Source organism: Pongo abelii, chromosome 1, assembly GCF_028885655.2.
Source record: "Pongo abelii isolate AG06213 chromosome 1, NHGRI_mPonAbe1-v2.0_pri, whole genome shotgun sequence".
NCBI classification, from domain to species: domain Eukaryota; kingdom Metazoa; phylum Chordata; class Mammalia; order Primates; family Hominidae; genus Pongo; species Pongo abelii.
The window spans coordinates 48,508,912-48,531,310 of NC_071985.2; the positions used below are offsets into that span (position 1 = coordinate 48,508,912).

General features: G+C 52.8%; 2 protein-coding genes and 1 long non-coding RNA gene across 15 annotated transcripts in view; 2 read left to right on the forward strand and 1 right to left on the reverse strand.

Annotated features, from left to right (window-relative positions):
- Positions 1–4,095, forward strand: part of CACNA1S (calcium voltage-gated channel subunit alpha1 S) — a 73,015-nt gene extending 68,920 nt beyond the window's left edge. The window contains exons 39-43 of the mRNA XM_054523477.1: positions 81–331; positions 2,015–2,100; positions 2,891–2,982; positions 3,230–3,373; positions 3,522–4,095. Of these exons, the coding sequence (XP_054379452.1) occupies positions 81–331; positions 2,015–2,100; positions 2,891–2,982; positions 3,230–3,373; positions 3,522–3,773 (825 nt within the window). The 3' untranslated portion in view covers positions 3,774–4,095. The remainder of the gene's footprint in view (positions 1–80; positions 332–2,014; positions 2,101–2,890; positions 2,983–3,229; positions 3,374–3,521) is intronic.
- Positions 292–19,836, reverse strand: LOC112135873 (uncharacterized). 6 transcript variants are annotated; one of them, XR_008510859.1, is made up of 5 exons: positions 19,514–19,764; positions 17,587–18,164; positions 12,263–13,034; positions 7,155–7,336; positions 292–757 (listed from the first exon to the last, which is right to left on the reverse strand). It is a non-coding gene; the product is annotated as an uncharacterized LOC112135873 (long non-coding RNA). The 6 variants fall into 6 exon arrangements; XR_008510860.1 differs by lacking the exon at positions 292–757 and adding an exon at positions 8,490–8,561 and having other exon boundaries at positions 6,949–7,336; positions 17,967–18,164; positions 19,514–19,836; XR_008510862.1 differs by lacking the exon at positions 292–757 and adding an exon at positions 8,490–8,561 and having other exon boundaries at positions 6,949–7,336.
- Positions 19,837–19,862: 26 nt separating this feature from the next.
- KIF21B (kinesin family member 21B) overlaps positions 19,863–22,399 on the forward strand; it is a 55,048-nt gene continuing 52,511 nt past the window's right edge. For 4 of the 8 annotated variants that reach the window (XM_054523490.2, XM_024235259.3, XM_054523494.2 and 1 more), the window contains exon 1: positions 19,863–20,241. In XM_054523490.2, the coding sequence (XP_054379465.1) occupies positions 20,201–20,241 (41 nt within the window). In that variant the 5' untranslated portion in view covers positions 19,863–20,200. The remainder of the gene's footprint in view (positions 20,242–22,399) is intronic. The other 4 variants (XM_054523485.2, XM_054523488.2, XM_054523493.2 and 1 more) reach the window with 2 other exon arrangements.

Here is a 22,399-nt window from a genome sequence, read left to right on the forward strand (position 1 = left end):
ATACCACTGTCCCAGGGTGACAGCCCCCCATGCCCTCCCTGCCCTCATCCCCTAGTCACTGCTCTTCTCCTTGCCCCTAGAGGACTGGAGGCCTGTTTGGCCAGGTGGACAACTTCCTGGAAAGGACCAACTCCCTGCCCCCCGTCATGGCCAATCAGAGACCCCTCCAGTTTGCTGAGATAGAGATGGAAGAGATGGAGTCACCTGTCTTCTTGGAGGACTTCCCACAAGATCCACGCACCAACCCCCTGGCTCGTGCCAATACCAACAATGCCAACGCCAATGTCGCCTATGGCAACAGCAACCATAGCAACAGCCATGTATTTTCCAGGTAATGGCGGCCACTGCCATCCCTGGGTGTAGAGGTACTGGGAGGACAAGGTTAGCAGGTTCCAGGTTGGATTGGAAGAGGGTACCCCAAATTTGTAGGGTGTCTTTTGCTTGCCTTTGTGCCCCAATCCATCCTGAACCTTAATGTAAGAGGCCGACCTGGATGGCAGAGGCTTCTTTGGCCAGCAGGGGGAGGCCTCAAGTCATGTCAGTATTGGCCCCAATGCGGAGAGGTTCTTTTATTCCGTCGGCTTCAGCAAGTCTAGGAGCTGAGACATATTGAACACATGATGGGTTAGGAGAGGATCTTCGGTGGTAGCACATACCGCAAAAGACTGTGGACAATAAGGTTCCATCACTGGATTTAGGTTCCAAGGAGATCCCGCCGTGCTGGGTGGTTCCCATCTCACCAACCTTAGGCTGTAGACTAAATATAATCTGTGATTACATAAGCGTCATGAAAAACAGCAGGATGAGGGGGAGAGCTTCTCAGCAATCATAACTTAGGGGGTAGGCTCAGGCAAAGCTTCTGTTCTAGACAGGAGGTCAGCTGACTGGAGGCCTCTTCGGCCTGGAAAGGCTAAGTCCCAGGCCTCAGGAATAAGCAGGACAGGGCAGCAGCCAGCCCCTTTTCATGGCCAGGGCTGCCTGCACCCCTTCCAGTCACAGAGACTCCTTAAATTCAGCCCACAAGCCTTGAAGGGTGCATGTACCTTTTTGGGTCCCCATGGTGCAAGGTGACGTGGAAATACAGAAGCATCAGCCCTGGGCCCTGCCCTGAAGGGGGTTGTAGTCTTGTTGGGTGATATGTTATGTGATATGATTGGGACCAAATAATCACAGAGGCCAGGTGTGGTGGCTCATGCCTGTAATCCCAGCACTTTGGGAGGCCTAGGCAGGTGGATCACTTGAGGTCAGGAGTTCGAGACCAGTCTGGCCAACATGGTGAAACTCGGTCTCTACTAAAAACACACAAAAAATTAGTCAGGTGTGGTGGCACATGCCTGAAATCTCAGCTACTCGGGAGGCTGAGGCAGAAGAATCTCTTGAACTCAAGAGGTGGAGGTGGCAGTGCGCCGATTGTGCCACTGCACTCCAGCCTGGGTGACAGAACAAGACTCCGTCTCAAAACAAAACAAAACAAACAAACAAAAAACACCAAATGATAACAGAGATTTAGTGTCCTGAGAATGCAGACGGGGTATGGATCACCATGGGCTGGAGAGACCTAGAACGGTTCTCAGCCTTGGCTGTACATTAGATAATCCAGGGAGCTTCTGCAAATCCCAATGCCTGGGCCTCACCACAGATGCTGGGTGTGGGACACAGCCACCACTCACCTTTGAGCTCCTCAGGTGACCCTATGTGTGGCCGAGATGGAGAAGCAGGGTTCCAAAGGGTGGGAGGCTGCAGCTAGGCCTTGGAAGATGAACAGAGTGTAGAAAGGGTAGAGGGAGCAATTGAGCAAAGGAGTGGAGCCAGCAATGCACTGGGCTCCTTCCTCCTAGAGAGTCAGGGCCGACTGGGGCACAGTGGTGGGAGCGTCCGCCCTAGAGCCACAGCTACTATACTAGGTTGGCCTTGCACAGGCTCTGAGGGAAAAGGATGTTTGGGGCCAGAGAGGCAGGGATGCCAAGAGAGCCAGCAGCCTTCTCTGGTTCACCCAGCCTTGCTTCCATTTCAGTGTCCACTATGACAGGGAGTTCCCAGAAGAGACAGAGACGCCTGCTACCAGAGGAGGAGCCCTTGGCCAACCCTGCAGGGCCGTGGGTCAGTCCCTTCTGTGCATCTAAGAAGCTTGAGTCTTCTCCCAGAGGAGTCCAGGAAGCCCCGCTCTTTTCTTAGAGTCTGGGAACTTGGCTGGGAGGGCTGGCTTGGGAGCCTGTTACAATGGCAATCATCTGGGCCCTGGAATGGGAAACCATCAGGACCAGCTATTTGTCCAGCGGGGGAAGCAGGGCACCATCTAGGTGACTGAGTGAGGTGGAAGGGGGAAAGCCCATGCATGCTAAAGGGCCCTCTGCAGGCCTCCCAGGAAACTCACCCAGCCCCCTACACCATCCCCAGCGCAGGAGTCCCCACACTGCCCCAGGTCCCTGGAAGGGCAGCCCCTGAACACACTGATGTCTTGACTCTGGGGCCCTTCTGCAAATGATCTTGTAGTCTAGTATGTCCTAGACTGCTGTGTGACAGTAGGAGCCCCAAGGATGCTGGGGGCTAGTGGCAATAAGGATACTGCTGTGTTCCCCAACACACATTCACTTTAATGTGCACACACCCAGGGACCACAGAAGACCAGCTTGGCCAGAGACTCTGACCCTTATCCCCTCTCCCAAACCTTCAAGAACAGCGACCAGGGCCAGTAAAGTTGGGGCAGCCCTGCCTGGCCTGGAGTTGATTGGGCCTCATCATGTGTCCACCCTCTAAGACACCTTCTGCAGCCCTGAGAATCTCAGAGCGCTCACAGAGTGTGGCTAGCCAGCCAAGTGAGCCTCTGTTGACTCGAGGGTCCTGGCAGGAGTCAGCAGCCCCTCTTATCCTTGCCCCTTCTTGCCTACAGGACCCCACAGCAAACCCTGTGTGGAGATGCTGAAGGGACTGCTGACCCAGAGGGCAATGCCCAGAGGCCAGGCACCTCCTGCCCCCTGCCAGGTAACAGTGGCAGAGGCCTAGGAGCAAACTCCATACAGAGACCCTGCCTGGCCTGATACTTGGAGTGGGATCATGGCAGGGGAAGGCTGTGGCAGCAATGTGTCCAGTAGTACAGAAGGGACGGGATCCCTCCATCCTCCCTTTTCTGTGGATCTTGGTTGAGTTGCTCTCAGATGATCTGGAATTTTGCTCATTGGTGGGCTCCAGCACCCCTGTGGGGGTCTTTGCTTTTGTGCATTTGGAACAGTGCCCCAGGGTGGAGTCCCCCATGCCTGAGGACAGAAAGAGCTCCACACCAGGGTCTCTGCATGAGGAGACACCCCACAGCAGGAGCACCGGGGAGAATACTTCCAGGTGCTCAGCGCCAGCTACAGCCCTGCTGATCCAAGAGGTGAGCCGAGGGCTGGGTCACAGCAGTGGCTGCATTGAGTGGTGGCCCTGTGATGGCCTGGCATGGAGACAGGGTAGGGCCAACAGAGGCAGGTCCCCAAAGATGGCTCCCCAGGAAGACCCCACACAGCCTACTCTCCTCCCTGCAGGCTCTGGTTCGAGGGGGCCTGGGCACCTTGGCAGCTGATGCAAACTTCATCATGGCAACAGGCCAGGCCCTGGCAGATGCCTGCCAAATGGAACCAGAGGAAGTGGAGGTCATGGCAACAGAGCTACTGAAAGGACGAGAGGCCCCAGAGGGCATGGCCAGCTGCCTGGGATGCCTGAACCTCAGGTCCTCCCTGGGCAGCCTCGACCAGCACCAGGGCTCCCAGGAGACCCTTATTCCTCCCAGGCTGTGATGCCCACACAGCATCAGCATGGGCTTAGAGCTGGCATGACCAATGGGGGTGGGGAAGTTGCTGGGGTGGAGAAGGACTAGCCCACCCCAGCAGCCTCCCTCCCTCCAGCAGCTAGATGCATGGCCTGAGGCGGGGTGGTCAGGAACCACCTCAAAAAGTGCGGAGGAAGTAGCTGGACAGGCCCTGCCCCTCACCAGCAAGAGGCATGATTGGATGGAGCTTCTAATGTCATTCAAAAAGGCCTGGTCAGTGCCTGTGTCTGTCTGGCCTAGGGCCACTCCCACCTGCAGGACATTAAAATCTCCAGGCCTGTGACACTGGCAACTGGCCTCTGCTTGTCCAGTTTTTTGGACTCTTCTACACCCGTGTTTCCCCCTCCCCCAGTCCCTTCCCCAGGAACCCTGCCCATGGGCTTGGGAGACTGGGCTGTGGAGAAAGACAGAGGGGCCATCTGGATTATTTTTCTGCATGAGGCAGAGAGGGACCTGTTGTGGGTTCTCCTGAAGTCCACAGCCAAGTCCACTGACTGGGACCAAGCAGCCCCAGAAAGGACTGGTGGTCTCAGAAGCAGCCGCACACCCCAGGTCACACCATGGCCAAACATCTTCAAAACTACGACCGTGTTGCATTGGCCAGAGTCCACTGCCAACACAGGCTCTCAGAGCCCTCAACTGCCCCCTGTTTATTGCCTTGAATATCAAAGATCTACATTCTCCAGGGCTCCTCTTAGCCACACCAAGTAACGATGAGTAACAGTAGCTACTATTTACCAAGGGCCTCCTGCGTGCCACCTACACACCTGCTCTCACGCCAGGGGCTGCAATACGTTGTTTACAAAGCACCTTCATGTACAATATTCATTTTATTGCCACCACAACCGTGCAAAGTATGTGTGAATTCCACGTTAAAGATGAAGCAATGGAGGCATGGAGAGGTGATGGGACAGGCCTGGGGTGCACAGCCAGAGGCGAGGTCAGGACTCTGCACCGGGCCCTCCGTGTCCCCATAGTACCCTTCCCCCTTCACTGGACTCTTTGCTCTTTTTGCCATTCCATCATTAAGCCTGTGCCAAGCGCCTGCTCTGTGGCTGTTGCTGTGGAAACCACGCTGGCCTCCCTGTGCAGCCTCCTGGCGAACCCCCAGTCAGCTTCTGGCCTTCTCAGCTGGGCCTAGGGTATCAGTCATGCAGGGCAGGGACGCTCACACTCTCAATGCACTGTACGTCCCTGCCCCCAGTCTTAACAGAGCGCCAATGCTTCCTAGTCCCTGTCAGTGCAGCAATCTCAACGCCCTTCTCTCTTCAAACCCCAACACCAGCAGCTAGCTTTGCTCCCTTCTCCACAAAAAAATCGAAGCTACCAGAAGGCTCCTCCCTCAGCTCCTGTCCCCACACTGATGAACCCACCTGTTTCTGCTGTCTCATTCTCCTTCTTCCCTTCTGACCCAGTGGAAGCCAGTTCTCTCCTGCCAGCTGCTCGGACTCTACCCCAGCCCTTATCCCCTCTCTCTGCCTCTCCACAGGCCCCTTCTAGCTGCATGGAACACATTCCAGGTGCCTCCCTCTTAGCAGCCTGACCCTGCACCCATCCTATTTCCCTATTTCTGTCTCCCTCTCTGTTTTTCCATTCATCCATCCATCCAACCATCCATCCATCCATCCATCCATCCATCCATCCATCATCCATCCATCATCTATGATCTATCTTTTTTTTTTTTAGACAGAGTCTCACTCTGGCACCCAGGCTAGAGTGCAGTGGCATGAACTCGGCTCACTGCAACCTCCACCTCCTGGGTTCAAGTGATTCTCCTCCCTCAGCCTCCCGAGTAGCTGGGACTACAGGTGTGTGCCACGATGCCCAGCTAATTTTTGTATTTTTAGTAGAAACCGTGTTTTGCCATGTTGGCCAGGCTAGTCTTGAACTCCTGACCTCAAGTGATCCGCCCACCTCGGCCTCCCAAAGTGCTGGGATTACAGGCGTGAGCCACCGCTCCTGACTGAGGACCAAACTTCTTACCTGGGTGGTCTCCTTGTCCACATTTCTATTTCTCCTTCCATTCTCATTTCTCCTCTCTAGGCAATCTGCCTCTGCCCCACCCCTTCTCTGAAACCACGCTCACCAATGTCACTAACTACCTGGTTGCTAACCCAGTGGACTCTTACATCTTTACCTTACTTGACTTCTAGGCAGCATGAGATACAATTTACCCCCCTCCCTGCCTGAAATTCCCCCCAAGTGTCAGATCTCCTGAATTTCCTCCTACCCCTTGAGTGTTCCAACTTGAAGCTTCCTTGGGAGTTCCCCCTTGGCCTGCCTACCTCTCGGGTAGACTCTGTCTCCTTGACCCTTTCTTCTCATGTAGTACACATTCATATCTTAGTTGCATGTATGTGCCAGTAATTCCAAAATCCATATTTCTAGTCAAAATCTCCCCTAAACTCCAGGTCTCTGTATCCTGCTCCTCCCAGACAACTCTGCATAGATGTCTCACTTGTGCCTAACGCTCACCTTGTCCAGTGGTGGCCTCTTATTCTTTCCCCAAAGCCTGCTACTCCTCTGGTGTTGCTGGTCTCAGGGAAGCCCACTCCTTATTCAAACCAGAAGTCTGGGTGTTGTCCTGGATGCCTACCTCCCCCTCCCACCATGCCCCGCACATTTGCCCTCCTAAGTATCTCTCACATCTGTCTCCCTTCCCTTCATCCTCACGGTCACTTTCCTGATCCGTTCAACCATGATCTCATGCTTTATCTATCATGACAGCCTTTGAACAGGCCTCCAGCCTCCTCTTTTCTCTTCCTCCCCATCTGTCTCTGATATTTATAAAAGGAAGAACCAGTCATCTTGTCTCCTTGCTGAAAACTTTTAAAGGCACCCCCAAAGCCCTCTGAATAGCGAGCAAAACCCTTGCCTGGGTTCACAAGCTTCTCCCAGATCAGACCCTGCCCAAGTCTCCTGCTCGCCCCACCCAGAGCGAGCTCTCACCTCTGAGCTCACATGTGCTGTTCTCTCTGGAAACGTTCTGAGCCCTCTACCTGACTGAGCTCCAGTCACCCTTCAAACCTCAGCTTTGCTATTACTTCCTGCAGAAGGCTTTCCCTGAACACCCCCAAACTCTCTGTAGCCTGGCCCAGAAATTTGGCTGCCTTCTCTCCTCCGTTACAGTAGGGATCGTAACTGTGTTGTAACTGCTTGTTTATTTTTACCCCAGCCAGACACCAAGCTCCACAAAGCAGGAGCTGTGTCCACGTTGTTCACAGTTCTCTCTCCAGGGCTGAGCACTTTTCAACAGAGATTGCTGGCTCAATGTCGCTTGTTAAATAAATGCAGTAAAGAGCTGTGGGGTGTGGACCCTGCCCACAGCAGGGTCGCTGCCCAGTATCACCTGCTTAGCTCTGCAGCCTCCACCGCCATGGCTGTCCATGTAGACCAAGAGGAGGCAGGGAGGAGGGGCTCTGCATCTGGAGGGTGACAAGCTAGACTCCACGGTACAGCTCCCACAGGTTGGAGGGAGTACTCGACACCCCCACAGCTGCTTACACTGTCTCCTGCTCAATTGGCTCATCTCTAGGGAAGGCAAGAAAAATGGAACATAAGTCTATGCTGTAAAGTTTTATAAAAGGACACACTTATTTATGAGGGATCTGAACATCTTATAGTAATGCCTACCACATATAGAGTGCCAACTAGGGCTGGACGCAGTGACTCACACCTGTAATCCCAGCACTTTGGGAGGCCAAGGTGGGAGGATTGCTTGAGGCCAGGAGTTCGAGACCAGCCTGGGAAATGTAGCAAGATCCCTGTCTTCACACACACACACACACACACACGCATGCACACACAATTAAAAATTAGCCAGACATGGTAGCACGATCTGATAGCCCTAGCTACTTGGGAGGCTGAGGTGAGAAAGCCGCTTGAGTCCAAGAGTTCAAGGTGAGCTATGATTGCACCGCTGTACTCCAGCCTGAGTGACAAAATGAGACTCTGTCCCAAAAAAAAAAAAAAAAAAAAAAAAAAAAAAAAAGCTAACTATATGGCAGGCCCTCTTCCAAGGGTTTTGCATATAGTAATTTATTTAATCCTCTTAACAATTAAGAAAGGTATCATCATCCTCACTTTGCAAAAATGACACAGAGAGGGCGGGATGCAGTGGCTCACGCCTGTAATCCCAGCACTTCGGGAGGCTGAGGTGAGTGGATCACATGAGGTCAGGAGTTCAAGACCAGCCTGGCCAACATGGTGAAACCCCATCTCTACTAAAAATACAAAAAATTAACCTAGCATGGTGGTGCACACCTGTAGTCCCAGCTACTTGGAAGGCTGAGGCAGGAGAATTGCTTGAACCCAGGAGGCAGAGGTTGCAGTGAGCCGAGATCACACCACTGCACTCCAGCCTGGGTGACAACTGCGAAACTCCTTCTAAAAAAAAAAAAAAAGAAGACACAGAGGGAACAAACATAACTTGCCTAACCACACAACTCGTAAGGGAACCAAGGAGGGAATCAAACCCAGGCAGTTTAGCATCCAATTCCACATCCTTAACTGTACACCATTTGTCAAATCCATGCCATCCCTCCCTGCCTAACTAACAGATAACATGTATAAACACAGGCTCTGAGAAACTTTCCTATTAGGTCTTCACCCTATGGAAAAGTTCAGGCATTTTCCTTTGCAACATATAAGATGTTGTAATTTATCAGAATGTGCAAAATCCTACCTCTGCATCAGCTTTGCTTGAAGTAATAGGTGGGTTTCCCCTTATAGGACTGCCAGCCTCCTCAAATAAAGCCTAAAAGGAACAAATTGTGGCAGGATGAGGGCTGAAGTGGGAGGGAGGGGAAGTGGGCAAATACAGAGAAGACAGACGCCCCTCAGCAGGACCCCTTGACAGAGACAGTGTACCCGTAGGAGCAGGTGGGCTCCCTTCTGTTACCTGGGGGCACTGGCCAGGGACAGTGTGTGCCAGACCCCTGTCTTCTCCCTGACAGTTCCCTGCAGACATGGGACCCAGCTGCTGGGTGGGGGGATCTGCCAGAAAGGACGGGGTGTGGCTGGCAGGAGGGGTAGACACAAAGCTGCATGCTGGGGCTGTGGAGGCTGGGGGAGCCCTCCATCTAGGGGGCGCGGAGCTCAGCTGGAGGGTCTCTGGAAAGGTGGAAGACTGTGGGCCCCAGTTCCCATCTGTCTTCAGAATGGGGAGGAGCTCCCTGGCCCTGAGGGACTCCTGCCGAGTTGCCTCTCCTGGGCTCTTAAGGCAGGGAGGTGGCTGTTGTCTGCAAGGTGTTTCTGAGCAGAGCCTTGGAAGCTCGAATCCCCTTCCTCTGTGTCCATGTTGAGTGATGGTCAGGCAGTTCATATAACCCTTTGAAGTCTCTGCTCCTCACTCTGTCTAATGGGAAAGTCATTCCTACTCCCAGGGTAGTTGTGAGATACGAATGTCACAGGGGAAGGGCCTGGCACAGGTAGGGAAGGAAGCTGTTGTTTTGATTCTGTCTGATGCTGGCTAGTGATGGTGTCAGACCTGTAAGACAGGAGGAAGCCAACCTTGGGGGTTCCTGGGCACTTTAGGGGACACGGGGCGGCAGCAACAGGCAGACCACACACCTCAGCACCAGGCCTCATCCTCCTAGAGGCCCTGCCAGCTCTCACCAACTGGTGTGGATGTAGAGGCCGGCTCCTGCCCCAGACTGCTAGAGAAGACACTGCCAACGCAAGGCTGACCTTAACCCCAACTCCTATTTCACAAGGTCTTGCCCCCATTCTTCTGGCGTCTGATCCCTAGTACCATGTCACCTCAGCCTTGGGGCTGACAGTTCACAGTGCCAACCCCACCACAGGTCATTCTCCTGTCATTTTCCTGATGAGGCCACTGACAGGCAAGGTCCTATAGCTGGTAAGTGGCAGATCTGGGATGCGCCCTCCAGCCTTCTAATTCCATGGGTACTTTCCCTGTGGTCCATAACTGTGTGTCTCAATGGAACTTAAAGTCCAGTTGAGGAAACCAAAGCACAGAAGCATTTTTAAAATAAACTGGCCACAAATATAAGGGGCAAGCGATGATTCTGGTATTGAGGGTCAGTTGAAAACGTGATGGTGTCACATACCTTGGTGAGACAGACACTGGGGTTTGAAAGGTTCAGAGGAGGCTGGGTGCGGTGGCCCATGCCTATAATCCTAGCACTCTGGGAGGCCAAGGTGGGTGGATCACCTGAGGTCAGGAGTTCAAGACCAGCCTAGCCAACATGGTGAAATCTCATCTCTACTAAAAATACAAAAATAAGCAGGTGTGGTGGTGCACACCTGTAATCCCAGCTACTTGGGAGGCTGAGGCAGGAGAATTGCTCCTACCCAGGAGGCAGAGGTTGCAATGAGCCAGATCACACCACTGTACTCCAGCCTCGGTGACAGAGTGAGTCTCTGTCTCAAAAACAAAACAAAACAAAACAAAACAAAGAAAGGAAAAGAAAAAGAAAGAAAGAAAATTAGCCAGGCATGGTGGTGCATGCCTGTCATCCCAGCTACCTGGGAGGCTGAGGTGCAAGGATCCCTTGAGCCTGGGAGGTCGAGGCTGCAGTGAGCCATGGTTGCACCACCACACTCCTGCCTGGCCAACAGAGTGAGAACCCATCTCAAAAAATAAATAAAGGTAAAGTCAAATGAAGAAAGAGGAGATTCCATGGTGGGGAGAAGGTAAATGAAGACCCGGGGAAGGAAAGAACTCCATGTACCTCATATCACTAAGTTCACAAGAAGAGCTGGGAAGAGACCCCAGGCTCCCTCAACCAAGCTTCAGAAAGGCTGTCCTGAAACGTGCAGGGTGCAGCAGAGTGAGGCCCTGGACTTGGAGAACACTCATTCCCATTCCCACTTGCGTGTTCTCCTAAAAATGTTTCTGCCCTTTGGTTTCCTCGTCTGTAGAACAATCATGGCTATAACATACATTAAGCCTGATTCATTAAGCATTTTGCCTTTCATATCGTGTAATCATTGCAACACCTATAAAATAGGTATTACTATTAATCTCATTTTATGATGAGAAAATGGAGGTTCAGAAAGGCTGAGTGAATTAGTTGCAGTCACTTGGCCCTGAAGTGGTGAAGCCAGGTGTCTAGCAGGAGCCTGGCCACTATTCTTAAGCCTCTTACTTCTTGTATTCTTGTGAGGCTCACATGACAATCCATCCCTACCCTCCAATCCCCACTTATCCTCCACTAATCTGGCCTGAACCCCTTTGCACACCCTGCCAAGCACCAGCCCAACCACACGCAACTCAACAACTCCCTCTTGCACAGGCACACGCTCTCAGGCTTCTACTGACTGTGTCTCTGTGCCCAACAAACTCCTTCTTGGGTCTCAGCCTGACAGTGCCTCCCGCAAGCCTTCTCTGATCACCCAAGTAAACTTAGTTGCTGCTTCCTTAGTGCTCTTAGAGCACCTGATAACTCTCATTATGGCATTTATTACACTGTATCCTAATTAGGGGTTTGCAGTTTGTTTTTTCCAAGCATACTGTGAGTTTCTCAAGGGCGGGCATTGAATCTTTATCAACTTTGTATTCCTAGCAAGGAAAAAATGGAAGGAAGGGAAAAAGGCAGGCAGGAAGGGAGGGAGAGAGGGAGGAAAGGTGGACAAATGCAAGAGACTGCTACATAGAACATATTAGATGGTATCATTTGAAATTGCCGATATTCTATGCCTTCTTGTCTACAAAATGGTAACTTTATATTTCACCTGGTACAATGAGGGTGGGTTTCCCCACTAGCCAGACCCACCCAAGTACCTCCACTCACCCTCTGGTAGTCCCTGCTCTCTGTCTTTTGTTTTGGGACAGTTTACATGTGAATTGACCACACAAAATGGTTAGGTTGGGGGCTCACCAAGGAGGGTGGTTCTTAGGCAGCATACAGACCGAAATTGATGGGGGCTTTCTGTACCTCTTCTCATTGAGACCACTTTGAGAGGTCCCCCTCTGAGACCCCTCTGAGCAGGGAGGTGAAGGCTGACTCAGTGACAATGTTGAGTGGTCTGCAGGTGGGGGCCCAGCCACTCTAGCACCAGCCACCATCAGAGCTTGACTGTCTCTCCGGGAAGACCTCCCTCACCTCTCACAGCACCCCAAATCTGATCCTCTTGTCTTAGGGTTTGACTTCTTTCAAGGCCTAGCCCCCTATCTCCTCCTTCCCCTTTTCCAGGCCAAGGGACCCTCATCACTGGAGGGTAGGAGAAAAGGGCCTCTTCCTCTATGTTCTTTTTAATTTTGGTTACGACTTAAAGTCTTTGCTCCACCCAGTCCTGGCCTGCTATTTGGATCCTCCGAGTTTAGAAGTTAAAGAGAAAAAAGGGCCTTTTCCTACTTCTCCGCATCCTCACTAGATCCTAATTCCCAAATTCTCCTTAAGGCAAAGGGTCTCCTCTGTCTACTGATACAAGTGTCAGGAAATACAAGGGTTGCAGGGAGGACACAGACTAACTTTTCAAGAGTTGTTTCACCTCAGGCCAACGTGAATATCTTGGTCAAAAAGGCCGCTGAAGTGCTCCTAAAACCGTCCTATGAGATTCAGCACACACACTGCCTGGAGTGCTGGCATTCACTACCATCCCTTAAAACCCTCAGTCTGTCTGCATTTCTGGAGAGCTGGCACTTTAGAGGTTGACCTCTCCCCACGTGCTGCCTCCAGGCCCTCTCCTCTTCCCCTCGATTTTTAAACTGTTAAATGAACATTTGCTGGCAATTTGCTCTGCAGGGTCTGGCCAAGGCAATTATCTATTAAAATCCAAGAAAATGATGCATCCTGGGGACTGAACGTCAACAGCAACCAGGCCAGGGCAGGGTGGTGGTGGTGATTTGTTAACTTCATCGGGGGCAGGGGTGTACACGGGTGGCATCTGTCAAAGGAAGGGAATGGCTTCTCTGGGGCCTGGCTAGGACTGCTCAGAGCCTCCTCCTCATCACCAGGTCTGGGAAGGGGTTCCAGCTCCTGTCTCTCATCTTCCCTTGTCCCCAGGCCTCTGGCTTCATCTCCGTTTTCCTCTTCTCTGACGTTCCCAGCCTGGCCTCTTGCCGGCTCCTCTCCAGTGTCCCCCTCTTCGGTTTTATGCCACCTTTCTGTCTCTCTGTTTCTCAACTTCCCTGCTACTAGCCCCTTCTTGAGAGGTGGGACCTTCCGTGAAGCCACAGGCCACGTGGTCTCAGGAAGAGGTAGCCAGGACTTTAACTGACTGTCCTCATGGCCCAGGAGAAGTCACCAACCACTCTGCACCTCTGTTTGAACAAAGAAGAAGTTGAGACAAGTTACTTTTCAATAGCTTTATTGAGGTATTTAATATAATTAATATATAATAATCTGCACATATTCAAAGTTTGTAATTTGATTAGTCTGAAAAATGTATTAGCATACACCCATGGAAGCATCACCACCATCAAGACAATCAATATGCTGGGCACAGTGGCTCACGCCTGTAATCCCAGCACTTTGGGAGGCTGAGGCTGACAGATTGGCTTGAGCCAAGGAGTTCGAGACCAGCCCGGGCAACATGGTGAAACCGTCTCTACAAACATACAAAAATGAGTCAGGTGTGGTGGTGTAGTGCACACCTGTGGTCCCAGCTACTCAGGAGGCCGAGATGGGAGGATCCCTTGAGCCCGGGGAGCTCAAGGCTGCGGTGAGCCATGATCACACCACTGTACTCCAGCCTGGGCGACAGTGCAAGACCTTGTCTCAGAAAAAAAAAAAGAATAAATATACCCACCACCTCAAAACGTTCCTCACGCCCTCATGCCTTCCTATGCCTCCCAGTTCCCTCCCTTTGCCAGGCAACCACTGATCTGCTTTCTGACACTGTAGTTTACATTTTCTAGAATTTGTATATCAGTGGAATTGTACAGCATGTGCTTTTTTTGGTCTGGCTTCTTTCACTGAGCATAATTAATTTGGGGATTCATCCATATTGTATCATGTATCAATAGTTCATTCCTTTTTATTGCTAAATAGTATCCCACCATATGATATACCACAGATTCTTAATCCACTCCCCTGTTGATGGACATTTGTTGTGCTCCCTGTTTGGGCCTATGACAAAGCTGCTGGGGTACTTCATGGGCAAGTCTTTATGTAGACACGTGAAGCTCATAATTCCTTAGGGGGCTGTGCTCACTTTCTTGGCAGCTCAGCAGCTGCCAAGACAAGATTCATCCTTTTCCCTCCCTGTAATTCAGCAGAGGATGAAACTGGCAGGCAGCATGCTTGAGTTTGAACCTTGCCCACCACTTGCAGTGTGACCTTGTGCAACTCTTGGTGTCCTGGTTTTCTTTATGTTTCTACCTGCATGGGTTGTGTGAGCATTCCATGACTGTATGGATCTGAAGCATTTAGTGCAACGCCCAGCACAATGTTCAGAAATAGTAGCTGTTCTTATTTTGCAGGCACCTCTGAGAAGATCTATACAATCCGGAATGGGCTTCCTCTAGAATCTCCGAGCAGTTACCCTAACCCTTTGGAATGGCTCCATTTCACAGAGTTACTGAGTCTCAAAGCAAAGAGTGACTTGATAGGGTCGATCTTTGATTTGGGAGTGAATGCAGGTGTGTCCTGATACCCAACCATTTCCTAGTTGGGTGACGGGCAGAGAGGAAGTCGGAATTTTCCAATTACTTCTCAGAGTGTCTCCTGGAGAGTCCTGATAAGCAGCTCAGCACAGCCAACCCAGGACTATGAGCCCCTAATGGTTCATACAAAACCACACTCATTTAGTCAGTCCCCCGGGCTCAGCAAACTGGAAACCTCGCAAAATCAGTCAAATCAGGGGTGAAAGAGATAAGGGTAGGGAGGCTGCCTACCCTCCTCCCCTGCCCCACAGGGTTCTAAGTAGCCCCGAAAGGGGCTTCTGTGTGTCTTAGGCAAGCAGGTTGATCTCTGGAAGGTACTTACGCCATCTGGCATCTATACAGACCAGGCCTCCGAACTCTGGCTCTGCCCTTTCCTAACTGTGTCAGGGTAGGCCAGGCTTGCTGTGGCAACACACAACTTGTAAGTTCAGTGGTTTAACACAATAAAAGTTTATTTATTTCTCATTTACACTCTATGAACAACATAGGTGTGAGGGTGCCAGAGTCTTAATGCTTCCACTAGAGCTGACGCACATCAGTTCCGCCACGTTTTATTGGTTAAAGTTGGTCACATGTCCACAGCTAGCATCAAAGAGTGAGAACATGCAGTCCTACCTTGTGCCAGAAGGCAGAGAGCCGGAAATATTTGGAGACAGCACTAATGACTACTACACTAGCCAAGTGACCTTTGAGCTCATTTCCTCTTCTGCAAAATGGGGACGAGAACAGTATTTGCCTCATAGATTGTTGTGAGGATTAAAAGAGAAATGTTATGTAACACCCTTGGCACAGTGTGGCACACGGGTGAGGTTGAGGCCCGGGGTATTTGTGTACAATGAGGACCCAGCAAGCCCAGCCTCCCTCCTCCCCTGCAAACACTGACCCTGGACCCCGAGGCCTGTCACTGAGTGGTTAGCAGAGGATGGATAATCTTCTGCAAATCTGTCTTCTCCCACCCTCTGGATCTGACACTGACCACTTGTGCCATGCAAACTTCATTGCCATAAACTACCCCCCACCCCCAGCCTCATTCACACTCATCTGAGACTTCTTATCCCTCACGTGACTGCTTTATGACAAATCTGCCCTTCTGTCCAGTTAGAGGATAGGAATCCACTGAAGAAGGAGTAGAGAATCCGAGGGAAATGTGAAGGAAATTAACATCTATTTTTTGCAGAGCACTGTGCTGGATGCTTGACCCACGTTACCTCATTTAAACCTCATAATAGTCCTGTAATGAAATGAGTGTGATTATCCTCATTTTGAGATGTGGGAGCTGATGCTTGGAGTCATTACACACCGGCCCAGGGTTACATAGCTAGTCAGTTGCAGAGCTGGGATGTGAACCCAAAACTCTGTGACTCAGAAGACCACACTTCAGCTTCTGGGCTGTCTTTTGCTATTTCATTCAGAACTTTTTTTTTTTTTTTTTTTTTTGAGAGACAGAGTCTTGCATTGTCCCCCAGATTGAAGTGCAGTGGTGTGATCTCACTGAAATCTCCACCTCCCAGGTTCAACCGATTCTCGTGCCTCAGCCTCCTGAGTAGCTGGGATTACAGGCATGTGCGGTCACATCTGGCTAATTTTTGTATTTTTTAGTAGAGATGAGGTTTTGCCATGTTGGCCAGGTTGGTCTCAAACTCCTGGCCTCAAGTGATTCACCTGCCTCAGCCTCCCAAACTGCTGGGATTACAGGCGTGAGCCTCCACACCTGGCCTAGACCTGACTTTTACCCAGGCTATAAACTCACCAACAGATGCCTTTGGGTTCTATTGTGCTGCTGTGGAAACTGTCCTGCTTCTGGAGTACAGGGACTAGGCTTTTAGTCACTACTCAGTCCCTACCTAACTATGCAACTTTGGACAAGTCCTTTTACTTCTCTGGGCCTGAGTTTCTTCACTGAAAATGAAAGGGCTGGACTAAATTTCTCAGGTTCTTTCCATATCTAGGATTTGGTAACATTGAGAATTGCCCACATCTCTTCCTGCCTTTGGCCCTAATACTGTATTAGAAAGCATCACAAAGTAGAAAGGTAGATAAAGATCCCACATTTGAAGTTATACAGAGCATTAATTAGACTCTCATTATTATTTGAAACTAAAAATAGTTTGTTTTAAGATTGATGGCGTGTTTGTAATCCATAGCAGTTTTCTCCCTTCCTTGCTATTTATAACAACTCTGGTTTCCTCTGTAACTAAGTCTGTCTCCTCCTATAAAAGAGGAAGTCAGGCTAAGTCTGCTCCTGAGCTAAATCTCCTGAGTCTGCACCCCAGGAGAGGCTCTCTGGAGCTCTGAGCTCCTGTTGCTGGGCAGAACTGGGCTCAGTCTCCAGGTGGGCATTGGAAGATATGGCTGGACTATATGCCAGCAGGATGGGCTATGCCTGTTCTCCAATGGAACCACGCATAGCTGCTGGGGTGTGGCTGGGTATTAGGACTAGAGGTCCAGAACGCTGTATCTTCCACTCCTACAACTTTTGCTTAATGCTTAGAGAGTTTTTGCAAATGCCAATGCCCAGTGCTAACCTGAAGAAGATAAAAGGAAACACGGCTCAAGTTCAGGCCACTTTTGGGAGACATTTCCAGGGCCTATAAGTATCTCTTAGGTTTTTGATTTGTTCCTATAGGGTTGTTGTTGAGAGCTGGGTGTCCTGGGAGATCTGGGAGTCCCAGATGGCCGCCCCAAGTTGCTGCCGGAGTATTTTAACTACAGTAGCGTGGGAGCTTCCTGCCTCAAAGAGGGCTCCCCACACCTCCCCCAGGTTCCCATCTGCCCAGACGCCCACAGCTCCTGTCAAGAGAAATGATGGAAGCCCCAAGATACCTGGGGGAAGGGCCTCAGCTCAGGACAAGAGCTGGGGCTCCAACCCCAGTCCAGTCAGAGAACTGTCAGGGCCAGCTCATGGTTGTGTGCCTGTGCGTGTGTTTGCCTGTTTCTGTGAGACAGTGAGGAAAGCATGGGGGTGGGGGAGATAGGCACATGGGCAGCTAATCCTGAGAAGCTTTGGGGTTTGGGAAGGAGAGAAGGAAAGAAAAGCTGGAAGGGGATAGAGGTGGTGGGAGAGAGGGGGATGGGAAAAAACCAAAGAGAGGAAGCAGTGGCTGTGCTGAAGCTGGACAGAGACTGAAAAGGGCAAGGCTTATCCTAAACTTCCTCTGACCCATCTAACCTAAATCTCCCCAGGCTGTGGTTTAAGCCTCTTTCCCACCTTGGTTCTCCATCTAGCCTCTGAGCAGCAGAGCCCAGGGGGGATGTCTGGATGCTGGCTGCCCTGCTGCTCCCTGGTGGCCCAGGAGGGAGCTACTTCTGAGTAGACGAAGTCCTGAGGCTCCGACATTTAGGAGGCCTGAGTTTCCCGCCCATGTGTATCCCTGCTTCCCCTGACTCGACAGCCAGTGACCTGGAGGGATGCAGAGGGGGTGGGCAGCAGCTCTGGAGGCATTTCCCAGCAGTAGAACTGTGAGTCAGAAGGGTCATCTACTGTCGGAAGTCAGAGGGGACCTCCTGCAGGCAGGAAACCAGAGTTGGGCCCCAGAGAAGTCCAGAGATGAGTTGGCGGGAAAGTAGCTCTTCAGAATGCAACATTACCATCCGGGAAGGCTGAACCTGGAGTCCGCTGTGCCTAGAGGAAAAGCCTGGGCTGGCCTAGCTCCCTTCTGCCTGGGCATCACCATCCCTTCCGCCTTGGTGGTCATCTGGGAAGTCTGGAACAAGATATACAAGTCCAAATCTGGAGTCTGTTGCTTATATGCTGGAATTCATACATGTGAGGCTCAGTGTCCCCATCTGCAAAATTTAAAAAGAATAAAAAAGCCTAGCTCACAAGGTTACAGGGAAAAAATGAGAATATGTGCATAAAATACCTTGTGTAGGTGGTCCATATGTGTTAGTCTCCTCCCCACGACTTATTTTGGTTGGAAGATGGGGAGGAATGTTGCAGGATATGACTGCAACATTCTGCTAGCCTCCTGGTCCAGGAGAGGTGACCCCCTGGCCCCAGGGAGAGCTTCCTCTAGATTCAAATGCTAATAAAAGGTCCAGGATCCCACCAAGACCTCTTCTCCAGCCCCCATCCTGGGGGCACTGCTGGCGGTGCTCCTCCTGTTTGCCATGGGGATGAAAAGGATGTGTTGATTGGCCCTTGAAATTTGCCCTTGAAATTATCTTTGGTTTTGATTTGACCTTAATAGGTCAAGCCAAACAGGGATCTGAGCTACTGCATGAAGCAGTTATTGTGGGGGAAGGGGGGTGTGAGTGGAGGAGGGAAGGGGAGGAAGATAGTACCAACAGATGCATCCTCAGACCCCAGTCCACACCCTTGCCAAAATCTCTGACATGGTTTCATCATCTGAGAGTGATGTAAGAGGCCTGGAGTCAGACTCCCCTTCCTCCCCTCCCCCAGAGATCCCCATCCACATCTGGAGCTGCAGCTGGGTCCTCCTCTTGGGCTCTTTCCAGGGGAGGGAGTTGGGTGAAGTGAGGGCAGCTGGTGAGGGGCCCTGTGAATGGCCCCAATGTTGGGAGGCAGGGGGCAGGGAAGAGGCGTCTGGGCTCAGAGGGAGGGAGGTGGACTGGGAAGGGAATTGTGACTTTGCAGCACTGGTCTCCTCCTCCATCCAGGCCCAGTGTTAAAGTCTCCATGGTCCTCCTTGTCCTTTATACCCATTCCTGCAGGCAGCTGCCCTCCTTCTTCCCTCCCCCACCCACTTCACCACCCAGCCTCTCTACCCAGGTGCTCAGAACTGAGGGCCCCCTTTGTTCCCTCCTTTCCCCCAGGGCAGCTCAGGCCTCCCACACTGACCCTCTGGCCCCACAGCCACAACAAGCAGAGTGTGAGCCAGGCCCAGTGGGGTCATCTGTGGGTCATAAAGGTCAATGGGACAGTCGTCTAGCAGTAGGGAGGGGCTAGTCTTGGGCTAGGAGCCTGGCCAGGAATCAACTAAAACATGAGCTTTAAAATGCTGCAGGGTGGAAGTGGGGGAAATTTTAGTTAGGGGCTAGCAAGAACTCCCTTCGAGAACGGTTGGCGAATTTACTGGAATAAATGCAGAAGGGAAGCTTTCCTGGCTCTTTTGAACTATAAACCATCAATCGCTGTGGGATCCCCGGGAGACCAGGGTTCTTACCATGCTTACCCACGAACTCGCTCTGTGACCTTCGGTAGTTCCCCTCTTTGAATCTCAGTTTCTTCATTTATGAAATGAGGGTCGCATTGAAGCTGAGGTTCTGCTACTCCAGGAGCCGAGGTTCTAAACTGGTCTGCGTCCAGCGCCCCCACCCCTACCCCCACCCCCACCCTTCAATCCCGCCCCCTACCCCCAGCCATCCGGTGGCCGCGAGCCAAGAGGTCCCTTTAAAGGCGCGAGTCCCTCCCCCACTGCTCATTAGGGCTTTCGATTGGCGGCTCCTGGGAGGGGCGGGGCCCGGCGTGGGCTCGGGGCGGGCTCGGGGCGGGCTCGGGGCCGGATCGGCCCCCGCCCCCTTTGTTCGCGCTGCGGCGGGAGGTGGCGGCCGGGTGGGAGGTGTGTGCGCGTGTGCCGCGCCGTAGGGAGCGGCGGGTCGCGCCGCCGGCTGTCAGCTAGCTCCGCGCCGCCGCCCGATGGCGCGAGGAGGCGCGCGGGCCCAGCCCCGGGGGGCCGGCCGCGGGTGAGCCCCTCGGCCTGCCGCCCGCGAGCATGTCACCTCCAGCCGCCGCCGCCGCAGCCTCCGCCAGCCGCGCCCGCGCCCCCGCCCCCCGCAGCCGCAGCCGCAGCCGCTGCCTCGGGCATTGGCCCCCAGACCCCCGCCTCTGATCCACGCCCAGACCCTAGCGCCAGAGGGCCATGGCCGGCCAGGGGGACTGCTGCGTCAAGGTGGCCGTCAGGTAGGGACCCGGGGCGGGGAAGGGGGCTCGCGGAGAAGGCTCGGGCTTTGTCTCGCGTGGGCTTTGGGCGGGGGGCGCGAGCACCGCTTGGGCTGGAGCCTGCACTCCCGGAGGAGGGGCCGGCGTGGGACGGGATGGAGGGCGCCGCGCACTGGCCAGGCTGCCGCAGGGGAGCAGCGACCCCGCGGACTACTGGAAGGTGGCTTTGTTTGGGTGGTAATTTTGGGCCCCTCTGGGAGCCCTTAATGATCAGAAAATCGAATAAACAAGGAAATCCGGTATTTCACACCCAGCTCTGGCCCAGGCCGGAGCGTCTGTGCGTTTCCTCTTCGCCTCCCCACGAGGCTGCTGTCTCATACGGGGATACCAGTGAGGGAAATTTCCCCTCATCCACGCGTCAGCTAGTTATGTGCTCTTGGTCCAGCTAGCAAAGGCAGCACACCCACCCTGGGAGCCAGATCTGCAGACAAAGATCGGGTGCGGGGACCAACGGAAAAGCTGGGATGATGCCTTGGCCTTCTGTGGGAAGTCAGTGGCTTTGGGGGAGAATCCTACCAGTCCTGTCCCAAGAGGAGATGGGCCTAGGAAGGGAGGAAGAGGTGTATCTGAGGTGCTTCTCTCTGAGAGGGCAGGAGGGTGTGATGCATATGCCCCATCCTCAGGCACTCAGATAAAATTGAGCAGGGGTGGGTTGCCTAGACTTATCTGGGGTTCCATTCTCAACAGCTCTGGGACTTGAGCCGGCAGAAATGAGACAGGGAGAGGACATGGCTGGGTGGGTTCTATTGGGAGGGGTACACAAAGGTGCAGGAGCAGGAAATGCTGTGAAATTGAGCCGTCTGTGTTCTTTGTGCTGGGTGGAGACGCTTTACACCTCACCACTTCTCCCAGTTTTTGCTTTGGGTTTTTCTCTTTGAGAGGGGTGTCTTGGCGGCAGAGTGCCAATCTGGAGCTGCTCACCAAGGTAGGGATGTGGAAATAACATCTATCTCTGCCCCAGCCCTGTATGATGGAGGGGGCGGGGGATTGTCCAGGTCTAGGGTGGGTCTCTCAGGTCTCTAGATCCCTTGGGTCATATGTGACCCAGATTCCAGGGGTCCTAGGAGGTTGCTCCTAGACAGAGTCAGAGATGGCAATGAAAAAGCTTTCCTCTTCCTGCCCCAGGGCAGATGCCCCTTGCCACGGCCACCTGGCCAGCCCTCTGCAGCCCAAAGAGGAGCTGACACTGATCAGTTCTTGGGTGGAGGGAAGGAGATTGAGGCACCCCCACCCATGCACCCTAGGCAGCACTCAAGAATCACTTGAGCACAGCTTTCCTGGCCCTGAGCAGCCAGAGAGACAAAGAGGAGCCCTGCAGGTGCCTGGTGGGCTGACTGGGGCGGGGCCAGTCTGCTGCTGGGGCTGACATTGCAGCAGGATCTTGTGGAGGTCGAGGGAGGGGTGCATGGCTGGGGGGTGGGAGTGAGAAATGTAAATATGGCATCTGCAGCAGATTGGGAGAGTCCCAGAACACCATAAAAGGGAAATGAAGCTCTGGCCCCCACCCACTGTGAACGAGGGCTGGGAAGGAAGGGGCTTGGGGGTGCCCTTTCCAACAGGGGGGTTTCCTTTAGATTCCATCTTGCTGGAGAGAGCTAAACAAAGGCCCCCTACCTCTGTTCAGCTCTCCAGGCTGGACTGGGACTGAAAAGATGGGGTCTCCCACCCGGGGAGCCTCATGGGATTGGCACAGTGAGGAGAAGCTGATGTTCTCTTCCCACTGCCACCTCTAGAAGCTTCCCGGGACCCTTTCCGCAGAGAAGGGATCATGCCTGCCCTCTGCACCCAGTTCAGGACAATGTGTGTCATCTCTGGTTCCCAGTCAGATTGCCGTAAGTGGGGTCCGGGTGCCCCCACGCCTTTCTTTTCAGTTGCTGATCTGGATTGGGGGTGGGGCATTTGAGCATCAGAAGTCAGGCTTTCAGGGTCTCCGGGAAGGTGAGGGCCTCGCCCACTCCTCCCCTCCCACCCCAGCATGAGCGCCCAGCCCCGGCACACGCCAGACCTCAATGGGCACCCGGCCGTGGAAGGCAGACAATGCCTGGACAGAACCCAGTTTCTAATCAGAGAGCTTAGGACTGAGCTGGGGCTGGGCTGGGCTGGGAAGGAGAGCAGATGG